The sequence below is a fragment of the Peromyscus leucopus genome, chromosome 18, assembly GCF_004664715.2.
Source record: "Peromyscus leucopus breed LL Stock chromosome 18, UCI_PerLeu_2.1, whole genome shotgun sequence".
Taxonomy (NCBI): Eukaryota; Metazoa; Chordata; class Mammalia; order Rodentia; family Cricetidae; genus Peromyscus; species Peromyscus leucopus.
The window spans coordinates 15,306,526-15,333,105 of NC_051078.1; the positions used below are offsets into that span (position 1 = coordinate 15,306,526).

At 43.8% G+C, this 26,580-nt stretch overlaps 1 protein-coding gene across 1 annotated transcript in view; it reads left to right on the forward strand.

Moving 5' to 3' along the window:
- Nucleotides 1-2,032: 2,032 nt before the first annotated feature.
- Tph2 (tryptophan hydroxylase 2) overlaps nt 2,033-26,580 on the forward strand; it is a 104,983-nt gene continuing 80,435 nt past the window's right edge. Inside the window, exons 1-5 of the mRNA XM_028877930.2 lie at nt 2,033-2,517; nt 5,101-5,232; nt 9,816-9,999; nt 10,119-10,219; nt 16,139-16,206. Of these exons, the coding sequence (XP_028733763.1) occupies nt 2,413-2,517; nt 5,101-5,232; nt 9,816-9,999; nt 10,119-10,219; nt 16,139-16,206 (590 nt within the window). The 5' untranslated portion in view covers nt 2,033-2,412. The remainder of the gene's footprint in view (nt 2,518-5,100; nt 5,233-9,815; nt 10,000-10,118; nt 10,220-16,138; nt 16,207-26,580) is intronic.

A 26,580-nucleotide genomic window follows, 5' to 3' on the forward strand; every position in this document is an offset into this window, starting at 1 on the left:
CATCCACATTGGCATGTTTCATTCTGCAGATTTGTGTAGGCAGCCATTACTGCCGAAGTTTCATGGAAGCAGCTTCCCTTTCAAGGCTAGAAGATACTATTCAGCGGCAGGTGTCCTGGTCCTCTGGCTCTAACATTTTTATGTTCTCTTCCAGGACTTTCCCTGAGCTTTAGATTTAAGGGTCGATTATAGACGTATCATAGGGATTGGGCTCCCTATGATTAGTTGTTTAGATTCTTGTTCTCCCATTGTATTATCTTGGAGCCTTTCTTTGAAAATTATTGATTACAAATATAGTGGATTACTTACAGGCGATCAGTTCTAGGCCATTTATCTACATGTCTGTCCTTATGAAGTACCGCACTCTATTGATGACTAAATTTCTTACAGAGTTTGGAATTGTCTGACTACTGCTTGCAGATTTCAGACAACTTTTTTTTTACAGACCTCTCTATTTACCCACAGTTAGGGAGATACAGAGCATGTAGGGGACCCTCAAGTGTAAACAAGTTGCTTCTCAGTCTTTATTTGATAATGCAGTTTTCTCATGTTGCAAAGTCTTTAATCGCTCTTTATATCCCATTAAGCTTTTCGTTTTGTTGCTGTTGCTTATGAACTTTTATTTATTCTGTACACGGTAAAAAGAAAAGGAAAACCTTTATGTTGCTTCCATATATTTTTTAAATGAACAAAAGTGGTTAAAAATTTTAAAAGCCTCAATAGATACTTTAAATGAATTTCAATATTCTTTTTGTTTTGTTTTGTTTTGTTTTTTGAGACAGGGTTTTTCTGTAGCTTTGGAGCCTGTTCTGGAACTCACAGAGATCCACCTGTCTCTGCCTCCCAAGTGGGATTAAAGGCGTGCGCCACCACTGCCTGATATGAATTTCAATATTCTTTTTTGCGGGGGCATTTTTATGTATTCTTTTCCATATAATTTACTTTGTTTATATTTTTCTTCTTTCCTAGCTTATCCCAGATCCTCCCCATTCCTTTATCCATTCTACTTCATGTTCTCTCTCTTTCTCCCTCTCTTATTCAAAAACAACCCCCCCCAAAAAAAACCCCCAAGAAACAAAAACAAAGAACCAAACAAACAAGCAGAAAAACAATAAGGTAAAAAAACAAAAAACAAAAAGCATGAGCACACATGTACACACACACACACACACACACACACACACACACACACACACACACACCCAGATGTCAGTAACTCTCTGCAAGTGTTATGATAACTGATCATGTTTTGACCTATAAAAGTGCATAGAAAGTGTTCAGAATAGAAACTGGCACTTAGCAATGTCAATTGTGATTTTTATGATTACTTCAGTTAATTTATTAGTGCTTGTTTTTCCTATGAGCCTTTCAGCATTGGTCTTCAATGGAAATACAAGCTGAATGATTGTTTCCAGAGTTGGATCAAATGATAATTATAGACCCCCACATCTCCAGAAACAATTAAAAGCCAATCAATGTTAATACACACAGTTTTGTTTCAAAGAATCCTCATTTTGTTTTCTACATAAACAAGCTGTACAAGCCCATATTTTGTTTACTTCTTCAGTTAAACAAACATACTCAGTGAAGAATTTTCCATTCTCCAAAGGATTGGCAAGCTTTCCAAAGTTGGAAAAGTCAGAATATAATTGTATCTATGCCTGTCAAATCACTGGATCTGATCAAGTCACAGATAGAGAGGAACATTCACGGAAAGTATCAAAGGAATGGCATGTCTATGGACATTTTGTTTCCATATATTCCTTTCTTAGTGAAGAGCATTCTAGAGGGTTAGTGTCTAAGCTAAGTCCAAGCCTCTCATTTCTTCAGCACAATAACCTGAGTATCCTTCTACATAGAGACACCATAAGTTTTGGAAACAGACCTCTTATGAAAGCCATCGCACATCATAACATGTCAGGTTTCAGAAAAACCTTTTAGAAATGATCTTTATTACCATTAGAAAGCACAAAGTCCTTAAATTCATAGTTACTTAAAGGCTGAGGGTAACTTTCCATGCTTGAGAGTTAACATTAGCGCACTGGTGTTTTATTGCAAGAAAAAAAAATAACCCTGATGTATTGTTCTCCATCATCTCCTCCCAAAGAGCTACTCGACCTCTGAAACAAACAAATCTCATCATGAGTGAAGATAACCCCAGGCTCCAGATCTGTAATCTGACAGTGGCCATCAGCAACCAGAAATGAGTTTTTTCTAATCAGCTTTCCATCAGTCCCCAGTCACTCATATAAAGAACACAGGGAGGAAGGAAGCACACTGCTCTTCAGCACCAGAGCTTCTGGACAGCGCCCTGAGCAGGCTGCTGCCTCTGGCCTCTTCCTTCTTCATCTCTGCCAAGGCGGCCCCGCTGGTCCCCCCCTGCTGCTGAGAAAGAAAATTACGCAGGGATCCATGCAGCCCGCAATGATGATGTTTTCCAGTAAATACTGGGCCAGGAGAGGGTTGTCCCTGGATTCAGCGGTGCCGGAAGAGCATCAGCTAAGCGGCAGCTCAACGGTGAGTATCTGGCAGTCTCCAGTGTTCTCTAGGGCAGCAATTGTTTTAACCTCACCATATGGACACCTGCTGTACAGTAAGCATGCAGTTCGACTCCCTCCTCCTCTTTAGTCTTGTCTCACGACCTCCCTTCTGTCTACCTTAGCTCTTCTCAAAGTTAATTTAAAGCAAGTGGGCGAATTGCTGGGAGATAAACTTTCCTCAATTAGAAAGTGAAGTTCCCTATCGGGAAGAATGAAAGATTATGTGAGCCAATGTCCCAAATTCACTCCTAAAGTATAGAACATTGAAAGGCCAATGGGAAGATTTGGGAGAAAAAATTAAATGTATTTCTATGGTTTCTACAAGACAATACTGTCTCCTATATGCCCCCCCTCCACACAAGACTTGTCCATAAACATAGAACGTGTATTCTTGAGTTTAAATGCAGGTTTTGGAATAAAAGAGGAACCATTGCCCTTCAGAGGTCTCCTGCATGCCACATTACTGCCCCTTTATAGTTTAATTGATGAAATAATGAAAGGCTTGTTTCAATATTTTGTGTTTTAAGATATTTTTGTGTTTAAAATATTGACATTAGAGAATGGTATCTGTAAAGATACAGTCCTTACAAAGGTTTAGATCCTAACATGAGCAATAGTCATGAGATTTAATAAAAACAGTGCTTTTGTTTTACTAATATGCAATAAAAATACATCCAGGCTTCTGTCATTAAAATTTTTAGGGGATGGTTCACTGTTGTCTTTCCTGTTTGTTGACAGATTCCAAATTCAGCTTGTCAGAGAAAAAAAAAATCAAGTTTAATGCCACAGTTCCAAATATGTGCCTTCTACTTATTACCTCACAAATGTTGAAAAATAGTCCCAGCAACTTTCTTAGCACTATTTAAATCAATTTGTGGAAATGAGGCCAAAATGTAAAATAGATTTTCTAACACTCAGGCATCATGAATATTTGGATGAGATGTTACATTGAGGAATTCTGTAGTCATAACAGACTGCAAGGAGGGAAACACACACACACACACACACACACACACACACACACACACACACACACACAAAGCCCTCAGTTATGGGTAATGTATGACCCTTTCACATAAAAGTGCTCCTTAGACATATGAGATCTGGGGATTGTGCGGAGAGACTGAAGCAGATGTTGAGAATATGAAGACATTTGAGCTTTTAATGACAAAACATACTGTCAAATGCTAATGTCGGCATACACTTCGTCGCTCCCTCAAGTCGTAAATAATAAAATGTCCATTCCTATTATATATAAATTCAGCAAGGGAGGCAATCTTAATGTGTGAAGATAAAGCCAGTAGAGAAATTGAAGGAAGACAAAGGCAAATCCCTTTTCACGGCATTCCATATGAATGGGGGGGTCTCAGTTCCACGAGGACTAGCAGATTGGTGTGATTATGTTATCCTGCCATTAGCCAGGGAGACAGTTCTCTCTCTGTTTGCCCAACTCTGCATTCATATGTAATGAGTACAAAACAGACCATCATCATTTTACATCATCTGTCAAATGAAAAGTTTCCAGCTTTGTTTTTCATACTCTGTGATGTGCTCTGAATTGCTAGAATCTATTCTTTTTATCTTTAGCCAGAAGAACTTAGATATTACTCAGATTCTCTTGTTTGTTCCTAATGGTTAGCTAGCTGGTTCTTTTTCTCTCTTCCGCCTTTCCAACTGCCTGTTTTATTTGTGACTGAAATGTACTAGTTTACTTGCAGGATCAATTTCCCACAGAGGGATTGGTTGGGCACACTGTTCTTGTCATGGACTTCTTTAGTGGGCAGGCAGGTTCAGACGGATGGTTTGTGATAGTAATGTGGATCCCAATGGAGAAATTATCCTTTTCTATACATATACTGATGTGTTTCAGAATGCAATAAATACTTTTGTGTTAGAGACTTCATTGAAGCTACATTTGTTCTTGCCAAAACTATGTTTGGTGTTATGCTTGGTATATTTGCTAATCAATATGGTTTACATATGAGCCAACTAAGATAAAGAATCAGATTTTATGCTGCAAAACTAGCCTGAAAAGAAAGGCAGGAATTATCCATATATTACTTTAGTCTATCTCAGTGGTTCTCTCTGTGGGTCATGACCCCCCTGGGGGTTGGGGGTCCAATAATTCTTTCACAGGAGTTGCCTAAGACCCTCAGAACTATCAGATATTTGCATCACAATTCATAACAGTAGCAAGATTACAGTTACGAAGTAGCAATGGTAATAATTTTATGGTTGGGGGTCACCACAACATGAAGAACTGTATTAAAGGGTCACAGCACTAGGAAGGTGGCGATCCACTAACCTTACTAATAATCAGATTTTTGTCACCATCAAACCAAAGGAAACCTGGCCTTCCCTTAAGTTAATTCTCTAGACACGACCTTGAAACAGTGCAAAGAGGATCTCACCATAATCAGACTAGTATTTAAGACAGTTGAGCACCATAAGGACTCCACTTTGAGCTTCTGTGATGGCTGGGGCTTCTGAATCTCTAGAAGAATTATATCATAGAAACCTCTGGAATCCAAATGACTTCTGTGCTTCTACTTTCTTGAAGCTAAATAAAGCTCTGGCCAGCCGAAGTGAGGACAGGAAAGGAAGCGATGGTACGGAGAGCGGAAAGACAGCCGTGGTGTTCTCCTTGAAGAACGAGGTCGGCGGGCTGGTGAAAGCTCTGAGGCTCTTCCAGGTAAGTGCAGGCATTCCCGAATCCAGTTCTGGATAATACCGGGGGGGGGGGGCGGGAGTCAGAGGAACAAATTGTCACCAGGCTTTACAAGGGGAAGTTTGCTCTGCCCAACAGTGAAACAAGCAGGTTCATGTGAACTGTGATTTATTAATTCCGAGTTAGCCTACCAGGAACCCTGTTCGCTGTTGCCAGGTGAGAAAGCCTGTAATTCAAAAATGTGAGCTTTGCAGTTGAAAATGCAAACACAGACAGACAGATAGACAGACAGACACACACACACACATGTCAAAGGTGCTTCAAAATATCAAGAGTCTTTACCCTGCTTTGGTTTACCAAATTTGAACTGTACTCATGTAATGAGGGCATATTTATTGCATAAAGTGGGATATGTGAACACAGGTATTTCCTTAATAATGTGTGTTATGTAAAGCAGAATTACTGTCCAGCTATATATTGAAGGAGTATCTTAGAGAAAGGTCTGGCATGGCCTTCAGCTTAAGTCCTTGTATTAAGTCCTAAATAAAGAACTTGGGTGAAGAATACCTTGAAAGATGGTGTTTCCTCCATCTTTGCGGGGGACCTGCCCCCACTACCCCCTCCCCCCGCAGGGTACTCTTGAGCAGGGAGAAGTGAGAAATAATTAGATTGACCTATAGAGGAAAGAGACAGATAGAAACACAGGATAGCCTCTGAAGGGTCTGGGTCAAAACCCACCAGCCCCTTCTGTCGCTTCTAAAGGGCTATTTATCGGAATGCCAAGGGGTGGAGCAAAAGACCTCCCCCTAACACAGCCAAGTGCAGACCCTTCCAAACACCTGGTAGCCATGCACGCAGTCAGTCCATTCTCTTATGCAGCCCTGCTGTGGAAAGCAAGCTCAGATCTCACCAGGAAACCTCTGTGGGCTCCAACACACCTTAAGTAAAAACCCTTATGCATGTGCTGAGTGCAATGGCTGGTAGCCAGAGTTGTAAGATGAAGAGTTTGACTCTTCCTGGTGCCTTGTACAGTAGACACACAGTTAGGGAATTTGGACCTGTGCTCGGCTTGGTGGTCGAGCCGTTACTTCCTCCTCAGTTCAATTTCCTCGTTTGTAAAATAGCAATAATGATAATTCCAACCTAACCGGGTTGTTGGGGGTGAAATAATAGGAGAGTGTTTGCTAAATGCAGACAGGAGGCATTATTCATGACGCCTCTAGATGATCACAGATGGGGAATTAACCTGATTCAGAAAATGTTTTCTCGTTCCCTTCTGGCCTTAAAGAAAGGATCAGGTACCATTAGCAGTGTTAATGGAAAGCTGGAGTAGTATTTTACACATAATTATGCCACGTGGGGGCTGTGTCCACACAATGCCCAAAGGCGAGCCAATTCAATTAGACAGCTGGGTGCCGTGGAGAAGTCCCCGGAGAAAGGGTTTGCTCTTTGGATTTGCACTCTGCCATAGCTACTCACCAGGCCTTAGATAAACTCTTAACCCACTGGGACCTCAGTGTCCTGGTCTTAAAAAGATCTACCCGGATTCAACCAAACATTACAAGCCCCAGATGGCACAATGAACGCGGAGTCTCTTGGGCCTTGAACTTAATATTAACCCCACTTTTATTACATTAGCCAATTTATAAAATAGAGCATTATTTCGAAGCTTAATAAAAAAAAAAAAAGAGCGAGAGCTAGAACATCTCGGCTTGTATCTGAAACTGGGCTGAGATCCAGAGGGTGGCCTCTGGAGTGATGGGTCAGGGCATGGAGAGGACCTTAGTTTACAATCATCGTGGGAGAAACGTGTACCAATGGGAAACTTAGACCACTTTTTAAAAAATTACTTATTTTTTTTAAAAAAAAGTTTTTATTTTGCACCCCAATCTCAGTTCCCCCTCCCTCACCTTCTCCTGCTCTCTCCACTCCCACCTCTCCCAAACCCCCCCATCCACTCCTCAGAGAGGGTAAGGCCTCCCTTGGGTAGTCAACAAAGTCTGGCATACTCATTTGAGGCAGAACCAATCTTCCCCCTGTGTCAAGGCCGAGCAAGGTCTCCCACCCTAGGGAATGTGTTCCAAAAAGCCATTTCATGCACCTGGTATAAGTCCTGGTCCCACTGGCAGGGGCTCCCCAAACAGATTTAGCCACATAACTGCCACCCATATTCAGAGGGCCTAGTTCGGTCCCATGCATGTTCCCCAGCTGACAGGCCAGAGTCCATGAGTTCCCAGCTTGGGTCAGCTGTCTCTGGTTTTCCCCATCATGATCTTGACCTCACTGGCTCCTGTGATCCCTCCTCCCTCTCTTCAACTGAAGTCTAGGAGCTCAGCCCAGTGCTTGGTTGTGGATCATTGCATCTGCTTCCATCAGTTACTGGATGTAGGTTCTATGATGATGATTAGGGTAGTCACTAATCTAATAATAGGGGAAGGTAAGGCACCCTCTCCACTATTGCTAAGTCTTAGCTGGTATCATCCTTGTGGATTCCTGGGGTTTTCCCTAGCACCAGGTTTCTCCCTAACCCCCTAATGGTTCCTTCTACCCAGATATCCCTTTCATTGCTCTCCCTCTCTGTCCCTCCCTCCACCTGGCCATCTCAGTCCTTCTTGTTCCCATCCCCCATCCCTTCCCTTCTACCCCATCCCAGTTTACCCAGGAGAGCTTAACTATTTTCCCTTCCTGGGATCCTCCATGTGTATCTCTCTTAGGATCAATCTTTTTACCTAGTTTCTCTGGGGTTGTGGATTGTAGCCTGTTAAACTACATTTTTTTTTCTTAAATCATATATATGTATATTTATTAAGAAGTTTTTAAATTCATTTTACAAACCAATCACAGATCTCTTTCTTCCCTCCTCCTGCCCCTCCAGCCTCCCTCAAACCCACGCCCCATCCCGTCCTACAAGAAGGTAAGGCCTCCCATGGGGAGTCAGCAGAGCCTGGTACATTCGATAGAGGCAGGTCCAAGCCTCTCTCCCTGCATCAAGGCTGTGCGACATGTCCTACCATAGGTAGTGGGCTCCAGAAAGCCAGCTCATGCACCAGAGATGGATCCTGATCCTACTGCCAGGGGGTCCCTTAAGCAGATCAAGCTACACACCTGTGTGACTTACACAGAGGGCCTAGGCCAGTCCCATGGAAGCTCCACAGGTGTTGGTCTAAAGTTGATGAGTTCCCACTAGTTTGGTTTGGTTATCACTGTAGGTATCCCCATCATGATCTTGGTGCCCGTTGCTCATAGAATCCCTCTTCTCTCTCTTTGACCGGACTCCTGGAGCTTGTTTGGTTGTGGATCTCTGCATCTTCTTCCATCACTTACTGGAGAAAGGCTCTATGATGACAGTTAGGGTATTCATTGATCTGACTACTGTGGTAAACCAGCTCAGGCACCCTCTCCACTATTGCTAGTAGTCTAAGCTAGAGTCATCCTTGTGGATTCCTGGGAACTTTCCTAGCACCCGGTTTCTCCCTGTCCCCATGATGTCTCCCTCTATCATGGTGTCTCTTTCATTGCTCTCCCACTCTGTCCCTGTTCCAGCTCGACCATCCCGTTCCCTTATGTTCTCATCCCCCATGCCCTACCCTCCATTGCCTGCCCTCCATCTCCAGTTTACTCTTGGATCCTCCTCAGTGTCCCTCTTAGGATCCTCCTTGTTAGCTAGCTTCTCTGGAGCTGTGGGTCATAGTCTGTAAACCACATCTTTAAGCATTCAAGTTACTGTTCTTCCCGGAAAAGCTTGTTATAAGGAGACTCACAAAAGGACAGCTATGGAATATATCTCCAGGGGAAGCTAGCCTGGCAGATGCCAAAGGGGGTTACTATGTGGTCCTATTTAGTGGGTATTATTACCGTGCCCCGCCTCTTCATTGAATGCTTCCCTGTTTCCCTAAAATTTGGGTTATGCTTTGCTCAATGTTTTCCAAGCCCTAGGCATTTTTTGCACACCCCTCCCATTTTCTGCCTGTCATTTCTATTATTCACTTTTTTAAAAAAAGGGTTGCTTTATTTTTTGTTTTTAAATGATCATTATATGTAAAAGGGTCTCACTATGTGGCTTAGAGAAATTTGCAATCCTCTCACCTCTGCCATCACAGTGTTGGGATTTGAGGTCTGAGTCATTATGTCTGGCTCTAGATGAGGCTTTATTCCTAAACTTTCAAAGTAAGCCTTTCATGATTGTAAGATGGCGATGTGGAGTTTTGTGTTGTTCAAGGGTAAGAAAATACAAATTTTAGGATATTACATTATGGTAATGTAATAGGCAGTCTAATGTCTTTGTCAATCATCACTCAGTAGCAGGGGGACGTGGACCCCTCTGAGAAATGAGGCTGACAATCAGGATGTATTTTATAGTGCCTTTTATAGGTCTTCAGTACTCTCCTCTCTTTATTATGAGACAGGACAACCCACTCGGAGACATGGCAACTAGTCTTCCTTATTAATAAAAATAGTAGCTGGCAACCTTCTCACCTGTTAATCAACCAAAGCATAGTGAATCCTCTTTTGTAGGTACTAAACACTCTTTGATAACTGCACAAGACTAGCATTTCATTCACTGTGACCTGAGGGCGATTCAGAGCTATTAACTCATGTGTCCACAGGAAAAACACGTCAACATGGTTCATATTGAATCCAGGAAATCCCGGCGAAGAAGTTCTGAAGTTGAAATCTTCGTGGACTGCGAATGTGGCAAAACAGAATTCAATGAGCTCATTCAGTTGCTGAAATTTCAGACCACCATTGTGACATTGAATCCGCCTGAGAACATTTGGACAGAGGAAGAAGGCAAGGGTGATTTTTTTTTTTTTTTGCTTGCTGTGTGATTTTGCAATCTGACAAATGTTGCCAAGGGGGAAAGCAGAGCCTATGATCTGATATGACGGAACCTGCTCTGTTTTCAACAGACCTGGAGGACGTGCTGTGGTTCCCTCGGAAGATCTCCGAGTTAGACAGGTGTTCTCGCAGAGTTCTCATGTACGGGTCCGAGCTTGATGCAGACCACCCAGTAAGTATCTAGCTGGATCTCTTTTACCTGTTCTCTCCCAGCTCTGCCAAGTTCGTGCCATGCCATGCGTGGTCTGTGCTGCAACGCTTTCCTATAGAGCAGCTTTGTATTTATCCCCCATGACTGAGCGCAGACCTTCAGATGATTAAGCTTCCCTGTACATGTGTTGGTTGGAAGGAGGCTAGAAAGATGGCATTTCCACATAGAGTTTATTTATAAAAGGGCTGGGTAGAGGAGGAAACTGTATGCCTTGGAGAATATTTCTGTGGGAATTAGACAGCCTAAAATATACTTGCAGATGGTGACCCTTGGAAGAACGACGAACTGAAATTGATCACACCTTTGGGAAACTAGAGAAGACTAGATGTGATGGGGCTCGGTGAGAGAATAAAATTCTTGCCATTTTCCTTGACTGGAGGTAGTTAGAAGTAGAGTTATGTGCTTGACTTCAGTCTCAATGGAAAGGCAGAAGGGCTTTAAAATAAGGCTCTGATGGACGAGGCATCCTTTCCCACATCTACTCTGAATCTATCTACCACCATTTCCTCCTCTACTCCAATAAAAGTGACCATCTTCAGAGAAATACGACACTGGGGTCAGCATTTCCCATTTTTCTCCCCCGCCCCATTTTATATCAGTTTTTATTTAACACAAGAGACCTGGAACTTCTTTATGGCCAGAATGAAGTACGGGGAAGTAAGCAATATACACATTCATTATGAGCCTTTTTTCCCTCCCCCAGCATCTAGAAGTGGGCGGATAGAACACTGAAATCTTAGCAGATCCGTCATGCTTAGCGGACGCATGTTATGTTATATCTTATGAGAGTATTGGCTTACAGAAACTCACACGAGTTAAGCAGAGGAAACCTAAAGAGAATGTGCTTGTATCACTGTACCCTGAATAGTGGTACCTAAGTCTGGGCATAGGATTGGCAGCATCAACAGCACCTGGGACCTGCTTTCACCAATCCACACTTCTTCAATTCAGGGTCCACGACAAGTTCGACGTGAACGAAATTTAACTCAGAGTAGTTATTTGGCATAACATACCAATTCAAACCAGTTCAAATAAGTGGTTCAGCACACCTAATAGCATTGCATTATTTGTGAAAAGCTGAAATAATGTAGGCACAGTGTGTTATATTTGTAGCATAGCATAAAAATTCACAGCAATTCATACAACCACTACAGAAAACCCGTTAAATAGCGACTTTAGTGATCTTTACTAAAGACTTAGTTATTTCCCCTCTCCCAATCCCAGGGGAGCTGGGATTAGTGCAAGCTGATTTAAATGATCCAGAGGGTCTAGACTGCGAGGATGCCAGCTGCTAACTGGCAGCATGACCTTGGTGAGGTCCATGGACCTCTGCACCTTAGGGTTCTTTAATGTAAAAAGTGGACATGAAAATTCTTATTGCTCTCAAAGGTGTGCTTGAAAAGCCTAGTTAATAAAGCTACCGAAAGGCAATTTGGCAACAGGAAATGCTTAAATTCAGTAAGGAGATGCTGTATTAAACCATGCAGATCAATACATAGACAGTGGAGGGGCTTTTGAGAACCTCCCATTTCTAAAAGCTCCCTTAGTGAAGTTTTCAAAACTACTTAACCTGGAGGAAGGAGTACAGCCATTTGAACGAAACCACCACAGGAGCCACTGACCTTGCTGGGAACAAATTGTGTTCCATGTCAAGAGGAAATTTTTCTGTGCTTAATTTTATTTCATCGCTCCCAATTCCACCTGCTTTATGATACCACCACTTATTTTCTGTACAGCCACTCTAAATAATTGCAAGTACTTAGCAATCCCCTACGTCTCTTGTCATTTTTAAACCACATATACGTGCTTTTATAAGCACACCAAATGTTCATAATGTGCAAAATCTGATATTGGTAAGTTGGTGCTTTTGTGAGTTTGTATTTGATGTAGATGGGCCGAGTTGTCTAAGCACTTTTTTAACATCTAAGGATGACTACAGTTCTAAGATAGACACAGGGACTCTTGCCATGGGATGGTTCAGGGAGGGCTTGGAATATAAATCATGCTGTGTTGTGGAATATTATTTTAACTAGGCAAAGATGTGTTACATTGGTTTAGGCTATAGACTATTACTTTACCTGTGTAAAGGTGGGTTACTTTTGTTTACACTGCATTTGTTTAATGATGTAAGGATGTGTGTTTAGTGATGTAAGGATGTGTTGCGTCTGTTTCACCATGCCTGCCTAAGGCACCTGATTGGTCTAATAAAGAGCTGAACGATCAGTAACTAGGCAGAGAAGGATAGGTGGGGCTGGCAGGCAGAGAGAATCAATAGGAGGAGAAATCTAGAAGAAGAACAAGAGGAATGAGAGAGAAGAAGGAGAGGAGGAGGGGCATGCCCAGGGAAAGAAGCCAGGCAGACACCAGCCAGCTGCCAGAGAAGCCGTGAAAGTAAGATATACAGAAGTCAGAAAGGTAATAAGCCCCGAGGCAAAAAGTAGATAAAGAGAAACAGGTTAATCCAAGTTAAAAGAGCTAGCCAGAAACGTGCTTAAGCTAGGCCGAGCATTTGAAACTAATAATAAGACGCTGTGTTGTGATTTGGGAGCCGATTGGTGGCCCAAAAGAAAAAAGCCTCCTTCAATGCTGCTTTGTGAAAGTGTTAAATGTATGGGCCCACGGCTCTCAAATTTTAATAGACAAATCAATTGCCTGGGAATTTTGAAATGTAGACGACATGCCTTCCTAGGGCGTAAGAGTCTGTATTTCTTGAGAGTTCCCAGTTGAGGCTCACACTGGGGATACGGGTCCACGTTTTTGACTTGCCAGGGCCTAGACAGGAAGCGTCTTCCAAGGTGTGGTTCAAGACATCTCCACTCTTGAGATAAATGAAACCTCAAGACACCCCGGCAGGAGCCCAGGGAGGGAGGCTTTCCACCCACGGATTGGGGCATCTGTGTGGAACATGGTCTGTAGCAGACTCCGATGTGATCAAAGGGTGAGAATTAATGTCCTAGCTCAGTGAGTCTCAGCCCTAGAGTCCCACTTCAATCACCTGTGGGAAATTAAAAAAAAAAAAAAAAGGGAGGACTATTATGTCCTCACTCTTCAGAGCTTAAATCAGAACCTCTGGGGAAAGGGCCAGGTTTGAAGTATTATTAAAATTCCCCAAATGGTTCTAATATCACACCAGGGTCGAGTTGCTGGAGATGCTTGAGTGGCAGCATAAATTAAAGTGGGCACATTAGGGTTCAGGATGAGTCTTCAGTTCCCTTTGATTTAATTTGGGGGCGGGGTTGTATTGGAGGCTCTCTCTGGGTACCAGTGTCACCAGATTTTTTTTTTATATAAATAAATATATAAGGTTGCCCAGTAAAATTGGAAAAACTTGTCATTTATCTGAAATTGAAATTTAACTGGGCATCTTGTATTTTATCCGGTACCCTATCTCTGGCTTCAGTTCAAAGTGGGTGGCCAAAAATGCTGTGTCTGGAATGGCTGGTTCAGCTAGCTAGCATCTCTTACTTTGCCAGTCCATGGATGAATCCAGGAGGCTCTGGATCCCTCACCACATTTGTGTAATCACTGCCACTCTAGGCTAATGAGGCATGATGAGGAAATCTCTCTCGCGAGTCCCTGGAAAAGGTGCAGGTGTTTGCTGAGGAGAGCGTTGAGATTCTCCTGGAAGCCAGCAGATTATGATGCAGTTGCCATGGTGTCCATCCTGGCAGGAACCAGGGGACAGATGCTATGCTTTTCATGGGACTTTTTCCTCTTTTCATGGCCTACTTTCATTTTGAATCATAAATGTGCTTGTTTTACTAGTGAGTGAAGAACTCACTTTCCAGCAGGATTCTGTCTACCCTCTTCAGGAGGAGATCTTTTATTTAGGCCAAAGACCCATTTGTAAATGTGGTAACTAGTCACAAGCTTTGTCTATAGGCATTTTAGGGTTTTATAAGCTTGCTTAAGAGCCTTTGTTTAAACAGCCTGAATTGTAAGCTCAAGGAGGAGGAAAATGCTGGTTACTGTGTGTGGGATACCTCTGTGTAGTTTTGGTGCCTGTCCTGGAACTCGTTCTGTAGACCAGGCTGGCCTCGAACTCACAGAGATCCACCTGGCTCTGCCTCCCGAATGCTGGGATGAAAGGCGTGCGCCACCACCGCCCGGTGGGATACCTCGTTTTTACAGGGTCTTAGAGTGATCTGAGGAGGCACTTCTCTCCCTCTTCCATTACTAACTCTTATTGTTCCAAAAGTAAGGTAATTCTTCAGCTGTGTCCAGCACACAGCCCCAGGAAGATTCCTGGCCCTGAGGGGCCCATTCTCTTTCAGCCAGACAAGAGAACTGGGCTGTTTTAAATGAGTTTGTGTTCCTTTTGAGCATCCCACCTTGCAGAAGTGTCTACATTGTTACTTCGGTAGCCTAAGCCCTTGTGGGTACCTCTTTTACTGTTGAATCTTATGGACCCTGCCGACTACACTCTTGCTTGTTGTTGGAGCCCACCTAGGTCTCCTAGTGGCCGTACCCAGCAGGACTGCATAAGAGGTTGATTGGACCACGGGCCTGGGTACCAGGTGTTTGGTAGGGTCTACACTGGGCTGTGTCTATCAACGGGAAGGTCCTTTGCCCCTTCCCTTGACATTGTTATAAAAAGCCCTTTGGAATAAAGTTCTGGGCCGGTGGATAAGGATCCAGGCCCACCTGAGGCTACCCTGAGTTTCTATCTGTTTCTCTTCCCCCTTTATTTCTATCTAAAGCTCTTATCCCTCACTCCTCAAGAGTCCCTGGGGTAAATAAATGTGGGGACTGGCCTCCCACAGCTTGTCTTGGTGGTACAGGCTTAATACAAGTAAGAAATAGACACAGTTTCTCCAGGACTTTTTGACACCGCGAAGAAACAAGTCTGGAAAGAATTGGTTGTCTCTGTGTGAAAAGGAAAAAAACGAGAAGTCCGCCCACGTGAGGGAAGATGGGCTGAGCAGACCAGGAAGTGGAACAGGAAGTCTTCTTAGGAGTCCCCTTGACTGAGAAATGACAGACTCAGTATTTAATTTCCCAAGTGGATGAGGTTAGATAAAAATATTTTTCAAGTTACTATTTCAGAGTTTAGATAAAAACCTTGCAATTGGCTGAGACGCATTCGTGACTGAGAGCCCCTGGGTGGAATGGATAGAGCCAACCTCCCTTGTGCATGAGGCTCTTCCTAGTGTTACATGGTGTGATCATAAAGTACAACAAAACCTCTTTAATTTGAGCTAATTTGGGGATTTGATAAGCACTCAGAGCGACTGAGTCTTTAATAAATGTTAGGTTTATTAGTTATTTACACACAGCAATTAAAATTTGGTTAAACCTCTTAAACCTATTTTAATGAATAGGCTAAGATTAACTTGTTACTAAGATCAATTACTTGCAAATGATACTTGAAAACCTAAAGATGCTGTGCAAAGTATTCATTTACTTAACTAAGCCATGCTCCTTGCCTAGTGGAAAGGTAAACTCTGGCCTGAATTCCCACAGATCCCAAATCAGTAGATCCAAATGGAAAGAGGTTTTATTGTAAGCACAGTTCGCATTTGCCTGTGTCATCCAGCCGGTCATCTGAGGATAAGATTTACATTTGAATTCAACAGTCAATAAACACCACAGTGATTTTCTTTTAGGCCTTCTGTGGCTAATTTTTCCGGCACTTTGTTAAATAACTTAATCTCTTTTTTTTTTTTTTTTTTTTTTTTTTTTTTTTTTTTTTTTTTTTTTTTTTTTTGGTTTTTCGAGACAGGGTTTCTCTGTGTAGCTTTGCGCCTTTCCTGAGACTCACTTGGTAGCCCAGGCTGGCCTCGAACTCACAGAGATCCGCCTGCCTCTGCCTCACGAGTGCTGGGATTAAAGGCGTGCGCCACCACCGCCCGGCATAACTTAATCTCTTTTCTGTTCAAGGGATTTAAGGACAATGTCTATCGACAGAGGAGGAAGTATTTTGTGGATGTGGCCATGGGTTATAAATAGTAAGTACCTGCATAACTCTTTCTTGTCAATGGCTAGTTAGGAACAACCCCTGCTGGGTTAAAATAGTGCTGCTTCACTTGAACTCTTGCAGAAGACAGACACGACCCATCTTAAACCCTCTCCAACTCCCTGGGCTTTCAATACCAACGCCGATGTTTGACATCCGGGTATAATTGTGATAAGACACCTGTGGTCCACATGCCAAGCGCTACATTGACACTACTGTATTTGCAGTTTCGTCAAGGCATGGAGCCATTGCCGTTCACTCCGCAAAGGCTGGAACAAAACGGTGCTCTCGGTTGACTTTGACTTTTCAATAACTCATTTCAGTGCCCAGCTTTCCCGATAAAAGGAGAGAATTAGGCAAACAGAATGGGCAAAAGACCCCCACAAACAGCCAACATGGAACTAAAACGTGTTTGCTTTCCGTGGAAAGGAAACTATCCTGCAAACGGGATGGCTTATGGAAGAGTTTAATAATCACACAACAGGGGCAATGGGGTTGGGATGAAGTTGGAGTGAGGACTGTATTGCAAATGGTGATCAGCGGTAGTGATGGGCTGAGTGTGTGATTGGCAGCGAGGTGCATGTTTACTGTTTGCTTTGCTTGGAACAACAGAACGAGCGCTGGACCCTTTTGTTCACGCCACCCTCACTGGTAGGACTCTGAGACCACCACTTTCCTCTTTTTTTTTTCCTACCATCAGCATTATACAATTTGCCTTTGGAACAAAATGTAAATCCCTGCCTGGCAGGGGAAAGATTGTTTTTTTCTTACTTTAGCTGAGACTAGTTAAGGAGTTTAACTGACTTCAGAGGGCAAATTTATCATTGATGAGGATTTAGGATGTCATGCCTACTCTAGAGGACATCAGCATTGTCTGCTTTTCTCCCTTCCTCTTCCTATTTCTTCTGTGTACCCCCTCTTCTCTCCCTCCTTTCTCTCATTGGGCAAACAGTTTATTCATGTCTAACTTCCCTTCCTACTCTGAAACACGTCCCTCTCTACTCCTAAGGCCCAGGCAACCTTCATCCTCTTCCCATTAAAAAATCATATTTATAAAAACTAGACCTGCACGGCTCATGCTTTTCTACAGTGTCTACTCTGCTCCAGGCAGTGTCTTCCCCCATGCTGTGACCGACCTTCTACATCAACGCCTAACTTGCCGTGGCCAAAGCCCAGGCTCACGACCCCTGTTACCCTGACATTGTTCTCCAATCCTGTGTCCCAGAGTATCTCAGTCAGCCGGGAGAGGATCTGGTGGCCTGAGGTCACTGTCCAGAGGAAGCCCCAAGGAGTGGTTGTTGGTCCTTAGATGTGTTTTCTCTGGCTTATAGACTGTCTGTGGAATAGGATCACAGATCTTTGAGGAGGTCTAGGAAGGTATTCCTTTGGGGGCATGGTCTGTCTGGGAGATAGTCAAAGCTCAGTGCCAGGCAGTCTTTTCTCTTAGAGAAAATAGGTGGCTAAAAAACCATTCTGGCTTCCATAGGCACCACACACACATGGTACGCAGACATACACTCAGGAAAAATAACCATGCATATAAAACAAAAAATAGAAATATTTTATAATAGATGCTATGTGTAATATATTATACATATTGCTATATGTGATTTAAACCCAGCATTTTGTGGGCATAACGATGAAAGGATCAGTTTAAATGTTACCACTTCTTTGGAGAGCCCTACACTGGGCAAAGACGAGCAGATTTGGTGGGGATATGTTCCCAAGGAAGACTGATAACGGAGACATTGGATTGAAGGAAGTGTATTTACATGGAGAAGAGAGGGTAAGGGTTGGGTGGGGGTGAGATGGTCAAAGTGAAACAACATTTAGCTTCTGTCACCTCCCACAGCTAAAGGGTGACACTGATCTGTGTGTCAAGCAGAACTCGGGGTCTGGAGCAGGTGGAAGTTTCATGCTGATTGGAGAAGGACTGGCAGAAGCTGGGTACCCCAGAACCTAGCATGAGGAGTCCGGGGGTTGCTGGGTGATGAGTCCAGGCCCAAAGGACTGAACTCTTACAACAACTGAGCACGCAGGAGACTGAGCTAGGCAGGAAGCTGCCAATTCACCACTTTACAGAGACCAGACTCCCAGAATCCTCTCTGCCATCCCAGAGAATGAGAAGGGCTCTTCTCTCCTATTGCAGGGGGAGAGCATGCTCTATCTGAACACTGCTTGGTAAGGCAGAGATCCAGTCCAAGAGTGTTTACCCCAGAGAGTTTGTAATCCAGGAACATCAAAACCTGCTCCTCGGAGAGTGCCAAGGCTAGACTGTGTAAGCAGAGTAACAAAGTATTTTGAAACTGGAGCCTGCTGATCTGGGATGGAGAGCTGGCTCTGCTGTATCCTCAAGCCCCTTCGTCGGCACAGCGTGTCGATCAGCAGGGCCCCATCTGACAGGGTGTAGTAGGGATGTAAAAAGAGGATGTAGGTGCTGTGCTTGGCACCATGCCTGGACCCTGATCAGGGCTCAGTGTGTCAGGTGTTATTACTGTCTGGCTGCTCCGCTTTGCTTGCTCATTAAGATACTGTTGGGTAAACTGATTATTTTTTGTGCTGACAACAGTCCTTTTCACGGAGAGATTTCATAAAAAGAGATTATACTCCCATTTTTCATGTGTGAAAGAAGCTGTCAAGAGACTGGTAACAAATTGGCAGTTGTCGTGGGTGCTGCTTGTGAATGGATAGAGTGAAGAAGTTACTTATGAGTTGTTAAGCCAGGAGAACGCGACCCCGGGACTTGTGCAGAGTAGAGGGCAAAAGATTTCACTATACTGCATTTCCCCATACTAGTATAGCCAAGGTTTGCCTGAGTCTGAGGATGGGGAAGGGACAAGCCCACTCATGTGCATATGCGTGCGTGTGTGTGTGTGTGTGTGTGTGTGTGTGTGTGTGTGTGTGTGTGTGCACTTACAAGCTCAAGCTTTTGGGCTCCCACACCTACTATAGCCAGGTGGAGGAGAGGCACAGATACTAAGAAATTCCAAATGAGCCGAAGATTCCTTTTTTTGTTTACGGAACATGAAGGTGCGATTTCTCATTGAGCTAGGTGCTTTTTTGGTGCTGCTGATTTTGTGAGTGTACATTGTTGAAATGCACTGGTACTCCAGTTACTTAAAATAATCTTTTAGTGTACTTTGACCAGATTTTGCAAGCCCAAACTGGGAGTCCTGGTCTGAGGACCAGATTATTTGAAATTAGGGTAGTGTTGAAAACTCAGCACGCGAGGTACCTGCCTAAGTTTGATGACACAATGAGAACCTTTTTGGGGGGGATGGAGTGGAGATGGGGAAATACTGGCCAATAGGGGGGGATGTGGTTTCTGATTGAAGGAATAAAGGAAAAGTACCCAAACATGATTTAGAGCATTGCCTTATACCTCATAAACACACACAATTATAATTTGTCAATGTTCAATACAAAATAAAAATAGGTACTGTCTGACATGGAGAGATCAATTTGCTGTTGGTGATCAGGCAGGCCATCCTGGACCCTGCGGAGCAGTGGTAGGTACTCGGTCAGAAACATTGAAAGAGATGGAGTACAGGTGTTTTGAGGTCGTTGAAGGATCGCCGGTTGTAGTGTGAGGGGGTCGGAAGAGAAATGAGATACAGAATAATATATATTGAAACCATAGCCAAGAAGCCCTCTGGGGGATTTGTGTTGAATACTATATTTTTTTATGATAGTCTTGAAAGGATAAAACAGGGGGGGAGAATCAACACAAGCAGAGAAAAATGAAAAAATTCCGCTCTATGATGGAAAAAGCAGCAGGCTCAGAGTCCATATTACCGTGAACTCCAAAGAGGTGAGGGAGCGGAAAAGCGCCCGCATGCTGAGAAGCGTCAATAGATGCCACTCAGGCTCCGTTCTGATTGACAGTGCAGCAGAGAAACTTGATTGATTACCCAGAGGCCCGCCGCCGCCTGCAGACCGGCCCCTCCGCTCAGTGTCTGCAAGGCTTAATTGCCTCACCAATAATAGCATTGGAAACAGTCATTAGTGCAAACGTTAGTCCTCACAGCAGACCTGAGGACGAACACCCAGACCAGGAGGGCACTGTACTAACTAACCTCTGACATGCAGATCACACCCTGTTCTCTCCAACTCAAATAAAAACTCAACTAAGGGTGGGGGTGGGGGGTTCCCGCAATGATGTGATGGGAACGTAGACTTGTAGTTCCATAGAAATGGAAGTGGTGTGTGTGTGTGTGTGTGTGTGTGTGTGTGTGTGTAGGGGAAGAAAGGGTAGCTTTCTTTAGTAGTGCAGCTCCTAGGCGAGTCAGAACCTCTGGGTTTTCTGTCATCGGTACCTTCATATTTTAACCCGGCTGAATTTCTACACTGAATTGTTGGGGAGCGAGATTGGGGGAGAAATCAGTAACACAGTTTTTATTTATTTATTTTTAAATTAACCAGCAAATACATTTTCCCCCCTTGGAGGCTGGTTTAATGATTACTCTTCAACAATGTGCCTGCATATTTAATTAAATCATATTTTTGGTTGGGGCTAATGGTAGCTATTTCAATTTTATTCTCTTGGAAGGAGGCCTCAAGCTCTGACTTTAATTATACCACTGTTGTTTGCTTAACTTTATCTCCAACAGTGGTATGATTCTGCCTTGATATAAATGTGATTTCTCCTGGTTGAAATTAAGGTGGCACACCGGGATCAGGCTGTCTCCTTTTTAACACTTCCCCCATGCACACCCCGGGAATTTGAGAGGTAAATTGGTTCCCAGGGGAGGTTAATAGGGAGGGGTTCAGCATGCCAGAGTTGCAGACCTAATTTAGGATTGGAACCCCCACCCCATTTCCCAATAAGACTCTTGGTAACAAATTCAGGGACCCACGTGCGGCTTCTTTCTTTTCTTTCTCCCTCCCTCCCTCCCTTCCTATTTTTCTTTTTTCTTTTGGTTTTTCGAGACAGGGTTTCTCTGTGTAGTTTTGGTGCCTGTCCTGGAACTCCCTCTGTAGACCAGGCTGGCCTTGAACTCCCAGAGATCCGCCTGCCTCTGCCTCCAGAGTGCTGGGATGAAAGGCGTGCGCCACCACCGCCCGGCTCTATTTTTATTTTTTCAAGACAGGATTTCTCTGTGTAGTCCTGCCTATCCTAGATCTCACTCTGTAGACCAGGCTGGCCTCAAACTCATAGGGATCCAACTGCCGCACGCCGCCACCACCCAGTTTCTTAAATTTCTTAGGTTTAATTTTCTCCTCTGTAAAATGGAGATGGAAAAAAAAAAAAAACTTCACTGATCCTCTTCTGGGAGTATTTTGATGATTAAATGAAACAAGCAGGGCATTGCTGTATAATGAGCCTCATCATTAGAATGGTCTGCGAACCCCACCGAAGTCTTGGGACTTTACACAGACGCGACCCTGGGGGCCCTGGCTGTATTCCCACACTTCTTTTCCTACCTGGGCAGGAAATCCCAGCTTTCCTGTTCACCTATTGACCAGTCTGTGTAGTGCCCAGATCGTAATCCCCAGAGAGACCACCAAGGACGAGCATACCAGAATGCAAAAGCAAGGTTTACTTCTGCTGCAAGTCATGACAGGGAACTCATCTCAAGCCATCTCAAGTGAGGCAGGGAAGAGTTACTCTTTCTTGGGGAAGTTAGTTTTTATAGGCAAAACCCATAAAATTTCTTAGAGGGGAGGGGGTTCGTACGGGTCCATCCTTGATTGGTCCAGTTTTTCCCGGGCCTGGACTTTATCTTATTCTAGCTTATCTGTTTGCCCTGTCAGGAGTTTTACAACTCCTCTCCCGGGTCTGGTCATGTTATCTCTGGAGAGGGGCATCTCGTGGTTAATTGGTTACCATCAGACATCCTGACTCTGTTCTTTTGAGTTCCTGGGACTGGCGCCATCATTTCTGGGGACTTGAAACTGGCCTGGGTCTATCTATATTGAGATATCTTTGTCTAAGGCCCCCTTTTTGAGACAATAGAGTGAGGGTCTTGTTGTGCCTAGATCGTGTCCCCAAAGTCGCCACTGGAGACTTTAGGTACAGAATGCAAAAGTGAGGTGTGTTCTAAGTTTACAAGCCTCCCGGGAGGCTCTTCCAAATCTCTCACTCACAGCAGGAAGGTTGGAAGGAGCCGCTCCCCTTTCTTTGTGAGGCTAGTTCTTAAAGGCACAGACCATATAATTTATTTTAACCCGCCTCCCTTTTTTTAGTCTTTTGGTCAAATATCCTGACTCTGTGTTTTCCAAAGTCCCTGTAGCAGATAAAGCCACCCGGGGAAAAGGGGTCTAAGTTCTTATCTACACTTAGGAATCCTGGTTTAAGCTTCTCTTTGTCTGTAGGGGATAGAGTGGGGGGGGGGGGTTACTGAGGTATCACAGTCTGGACACGTTGTTTAGGATGTTTCCTGTTCAATTTGCTTTCTGCAAAATGGAGAGAATTCTGGAGCTACTTTATAGGATTGTTGGACTGCTTATACAAGTTAACGTAGACTCAACACGTAGAAGGGCACTATGGAAGTCCTTACAAGTGATACTAGTGTTCCGCTACAACAATTCTCTGCCTTCATGCCAAACCCTTTTATTACCTTTTGTTTGCTTTCTTTCCCTTGACTAAGGTTTCCTTTGTCTTGACCTCTGTTTGATTTTTTATGCTGTGTTAGCAATTTATTTCCGCACGACAAACTCCCCCCAAATTTAGTGGCTTGAAACAACAGATATTTCTTGTTCTGCACGGTATGTAAGTGCTAGGAATTGGGAAGCAGCTTAGCTGGGTGGTTCTGGATCAGGAGTTGAAACAGAGTTCTGCAAGGCTACAGGCATCCCAAGCCCGGGGTGGGGCTGGAGGCTCTGCCTCCAGGGTGTTTGCCAGAGGACAGTTGGAATGAGGCCTCAGTTTCTCGAAATGTGACCTGCCCACGGGGCTGCCTAGACATCTTCATGGTATCTCAGTTGACATCCCCCAAATCAAGTGCTACAAGCAGGAGAGCAAGCCAGCATGTGCAACGTCTTTTAAAAATTATTGTTTTTCTTTAGACCAGCAGGGTCTCATGAAGCCCAGGTTAGCCTTGAGCTCACTATGTAGCTGAGGGTGACCTTTTTAATTAAAAAAATTTATGTTTATTTTGTGTGTATCTGTGCTATCCATGTGTGATAATTATGTATGGCATAGGTGTGCTATCGCGTGTATGGAGAGGTCAAAGGACAACTTGCAGAAATCAGTTTTCTCCTTCTATCATGTGGGTCACAGGGATCAAATTCAGGGTGTCTGGCTTAATAGCAAATGCCTTAACCTGGCCTTCAAATTTAGAACCTCCTGCTGCTGCTTCCCTGGGATTATGGGTATATGCCAACGTGCTTTCTGGGGATAGAATTTAGGAGCATGGGCTACTAGGTAAGCCTGCACCAGCTGAACCACATCCCGGTTCCAGGATGCCTTTTATAATCTAGTCTTGAGAATGACGTAGTGTCATTCTGGCAAGATTCCTTTTGGCCTCACAAATCAACCTTGAACGTGGGATGGCGAGGTGTCAGGTTCTTGTGGACCACTTTGGGGCTTGGTACCACATGCATTTAGCTTATAACCCATTTCTTCGGGACCCTCTGCAGTTGCTCTGCCATGGTGAGTGATACAGGATTATTAGAATGTTCTATGGGCAGAAAGAATCCCAGAGACAGCGGAGGTAGAGCAATGTCACCGAGAGTGCGTCAGATTGTGTAGACTTCAGAGTTCCTTGGAACCGGGTTTGAATTCCCACCCAAGACTTACAAGTACTGTGGCCATGAGCCATGATCTCTCAGTTCCAGTGCTCTTACCTTAAAAATTGGGCGTGATCGCTGTCTTGTATAGTTGAGAGAGCTATCAATTGTTAGCAGGCTTCAAGGAATATTATTCTGTGATAGATATTGTTATTATCATCACATGTTAAATTGCCAATGGTTCCTTGGTTCTACATAATCAATTTTAAGGCTCATCTAAATGAAGAAATGACCTCTGAAGTGGTTGAGTTAAGAAATCTAGCCATGTGGTGGTGGCGCACACCTTTAATCCCAGCACTTGGGAGGCAGAGCCAGGTGGATCTCTGTGAGTTCGAGGCCAGCCTGGTCTACAGAGGGAGATCCATGACAGGCACCAAAACTACACAGAGAAACCCTGTCTCAAAGAAACAAAAAACAAAAAACAACAACAACAAAAAAAAAAAAAAAAAAAAAGAAGGAAAGAAAAAAAAGAAATCTATGCTTTAGCTTCCCTAGATTTTTGGAGGTTGTGAAAAAAATAATTGCATGCAGGAACAGTTTTTTAGCTTCTTTTAAATAAACACATGATTCTTCAGTCTGAAGAAGACCCTCTTCACTTTCAGGCTGCGAGTCAAAGCTAGGCTAAGGCTGGAGGGTTTGGCTTGGGACTAGACCATATTGTACTCATTACTGATTGGCTAATGATGGGCAGATGTTTATTATAGGTTGGTTTCTCGGCTCACATAGTCAGGAATCTTCAGCGTCCTTTTATTCAGTTCCCACCAAGAGCTGGGCGTTGTGCCAAGCAAGTCCACTGGCATTCTGTCATTTAAGGTTTCAAGCAGCCTTTGAGGTAGACATCATCATTATACTTCCTGAAGATGAGGGGGAACTCACGTTCTGAGACACCAAGAAACAAAAGACCTATCACCTGCTCAAGTACCAGTTGCTGATGCTTGGATTCCTCAGAAATAGAGCACTAAATGGAACAGCAGAACTTAGAGCAGGTGTTAGCACCAGGGGGACGATTCCCTGGCTGTTTGGAACGACTTCAAAAAAGGGTCAACCCTCTTGGAGACTATTTTGTAGAATTTAAATGTCTATCTTTGCCCAGAATGCCACACTTTTTATTTTTCTTTCATTTTGTTTTGAGGTGTCTGTGGCCACTTCCACTGGACTTAGCACGTGTTAAAAATAACACCAACAGAACCAAGTGGTCTGGCATTTAAAAAAAAAATTACTCTGTTCTCTGCAAAAGTCTCAGCATAGTTGAAATGCACAGTTCTGGTCAGAATTTAATTCACTTGGAGCTTTCTGTAGTCAGTGTTCCAATCAGCTCTGTGTGACTTCAAGGCTACCTACCTGGTCTTTCGTAGGTAGCTGGAGGACATCTATCTGTCTCTAGCCTATGAGTCAATCCTGTGTAGTGGCTTTCCTCAGCTGTTTTAGATTGTGAGATTGTCCCCTCCCACCCAGTGTCCAACCATCTTGAATAGAGAATGAGTAGAAATAAACACAGCCGAAACAATTGTCAGGGATTGTCACGTGTCTTCTTCACTAATTTCTATCCTATTTATTTCATGATTTTTTTGATTTATAAGATGGCACCCTTTGTGATTGGCTCTGCATCTAATTATGCGGTACAACAGACCCTAAAACAAAAACAGCCCCAAATGGAGCTAGCGTATTTGAAAAGTATAGTCACCAACCCATCAGGCACATTCAATTTGGGTGAGCCTGTGCACATGGTATGTGGCTCAACCGGGGAGAGCGAGGAAAGGGCTTCTTTTTTTAACATGAGGTGTGTGGATTCTAACTTTCTTTCTTTCTTTCTTTCTTTCTTTCTTTCTTTCTTTCTTTCTTTCTTTCTTTCTTTCTTTCTTTCTTTCTTTCTTTCTTTCTTTCTTTCTTTCCCTCCCTCCCTCCCTCCCTTCCTTCCTTCCTTTCTTTTGGCTTTTCAAGACAGGGGTTCTCTGTGTAGCTTTGCACCTTTCCTGGAACTCACTCTGTAGCCCAGGCTGGCCTCAAACTCACAGAGATCCGCCTGCCTCTGTCTCCCAAGTGCTGGGATTAGCAAAGCAGAGGGGAAATATTCACTATTCCCTCTTAAAGCGAGAAATCCACTGAGTCTACTTAAAGGGCAAAGGAATTTATTAGGGGAGAAAAACTCACTGTACAGAACAGAAGTGTTGCGGGTTCTGGAACGCTGTTTCTGCCGCCCGAGTCAGTCCGAGGCAGTCCAAGCCCATGAGGGAGAGAAGGGAGAGCCTACCTGCATCTCAGGTCTTAAGGGTAGCTCCAAGCCACAAACCAGGGGCAGGTACTTCAAGGTCATAGGTAGGTAGGGCAGTTACCTGCTACATCTCTAGGGGTGGTGCTTCAAGGTCATAGATAGAACAGCTATCCACTACACCCTCTTCCTGACCCACGTCACCCGATACTAAGGGATGTCGAAAGGAAGCTCAGTAATATACAGGCAGTGGTGAGTGTTTGAATGAGTATGTAAATCCTGAGGGGTGTGCTCCGGAATGAACATCCCGGACTTCCAAGCTAGCTTTTCCTTTCCTTTCTCAGGTCTCTGAAATCTTCTCATTCACTGCACAATTCAGCAGGGGGCAGCCCGCAATTTCTAAAGGAAAGATGAGCGGAGGCAGAG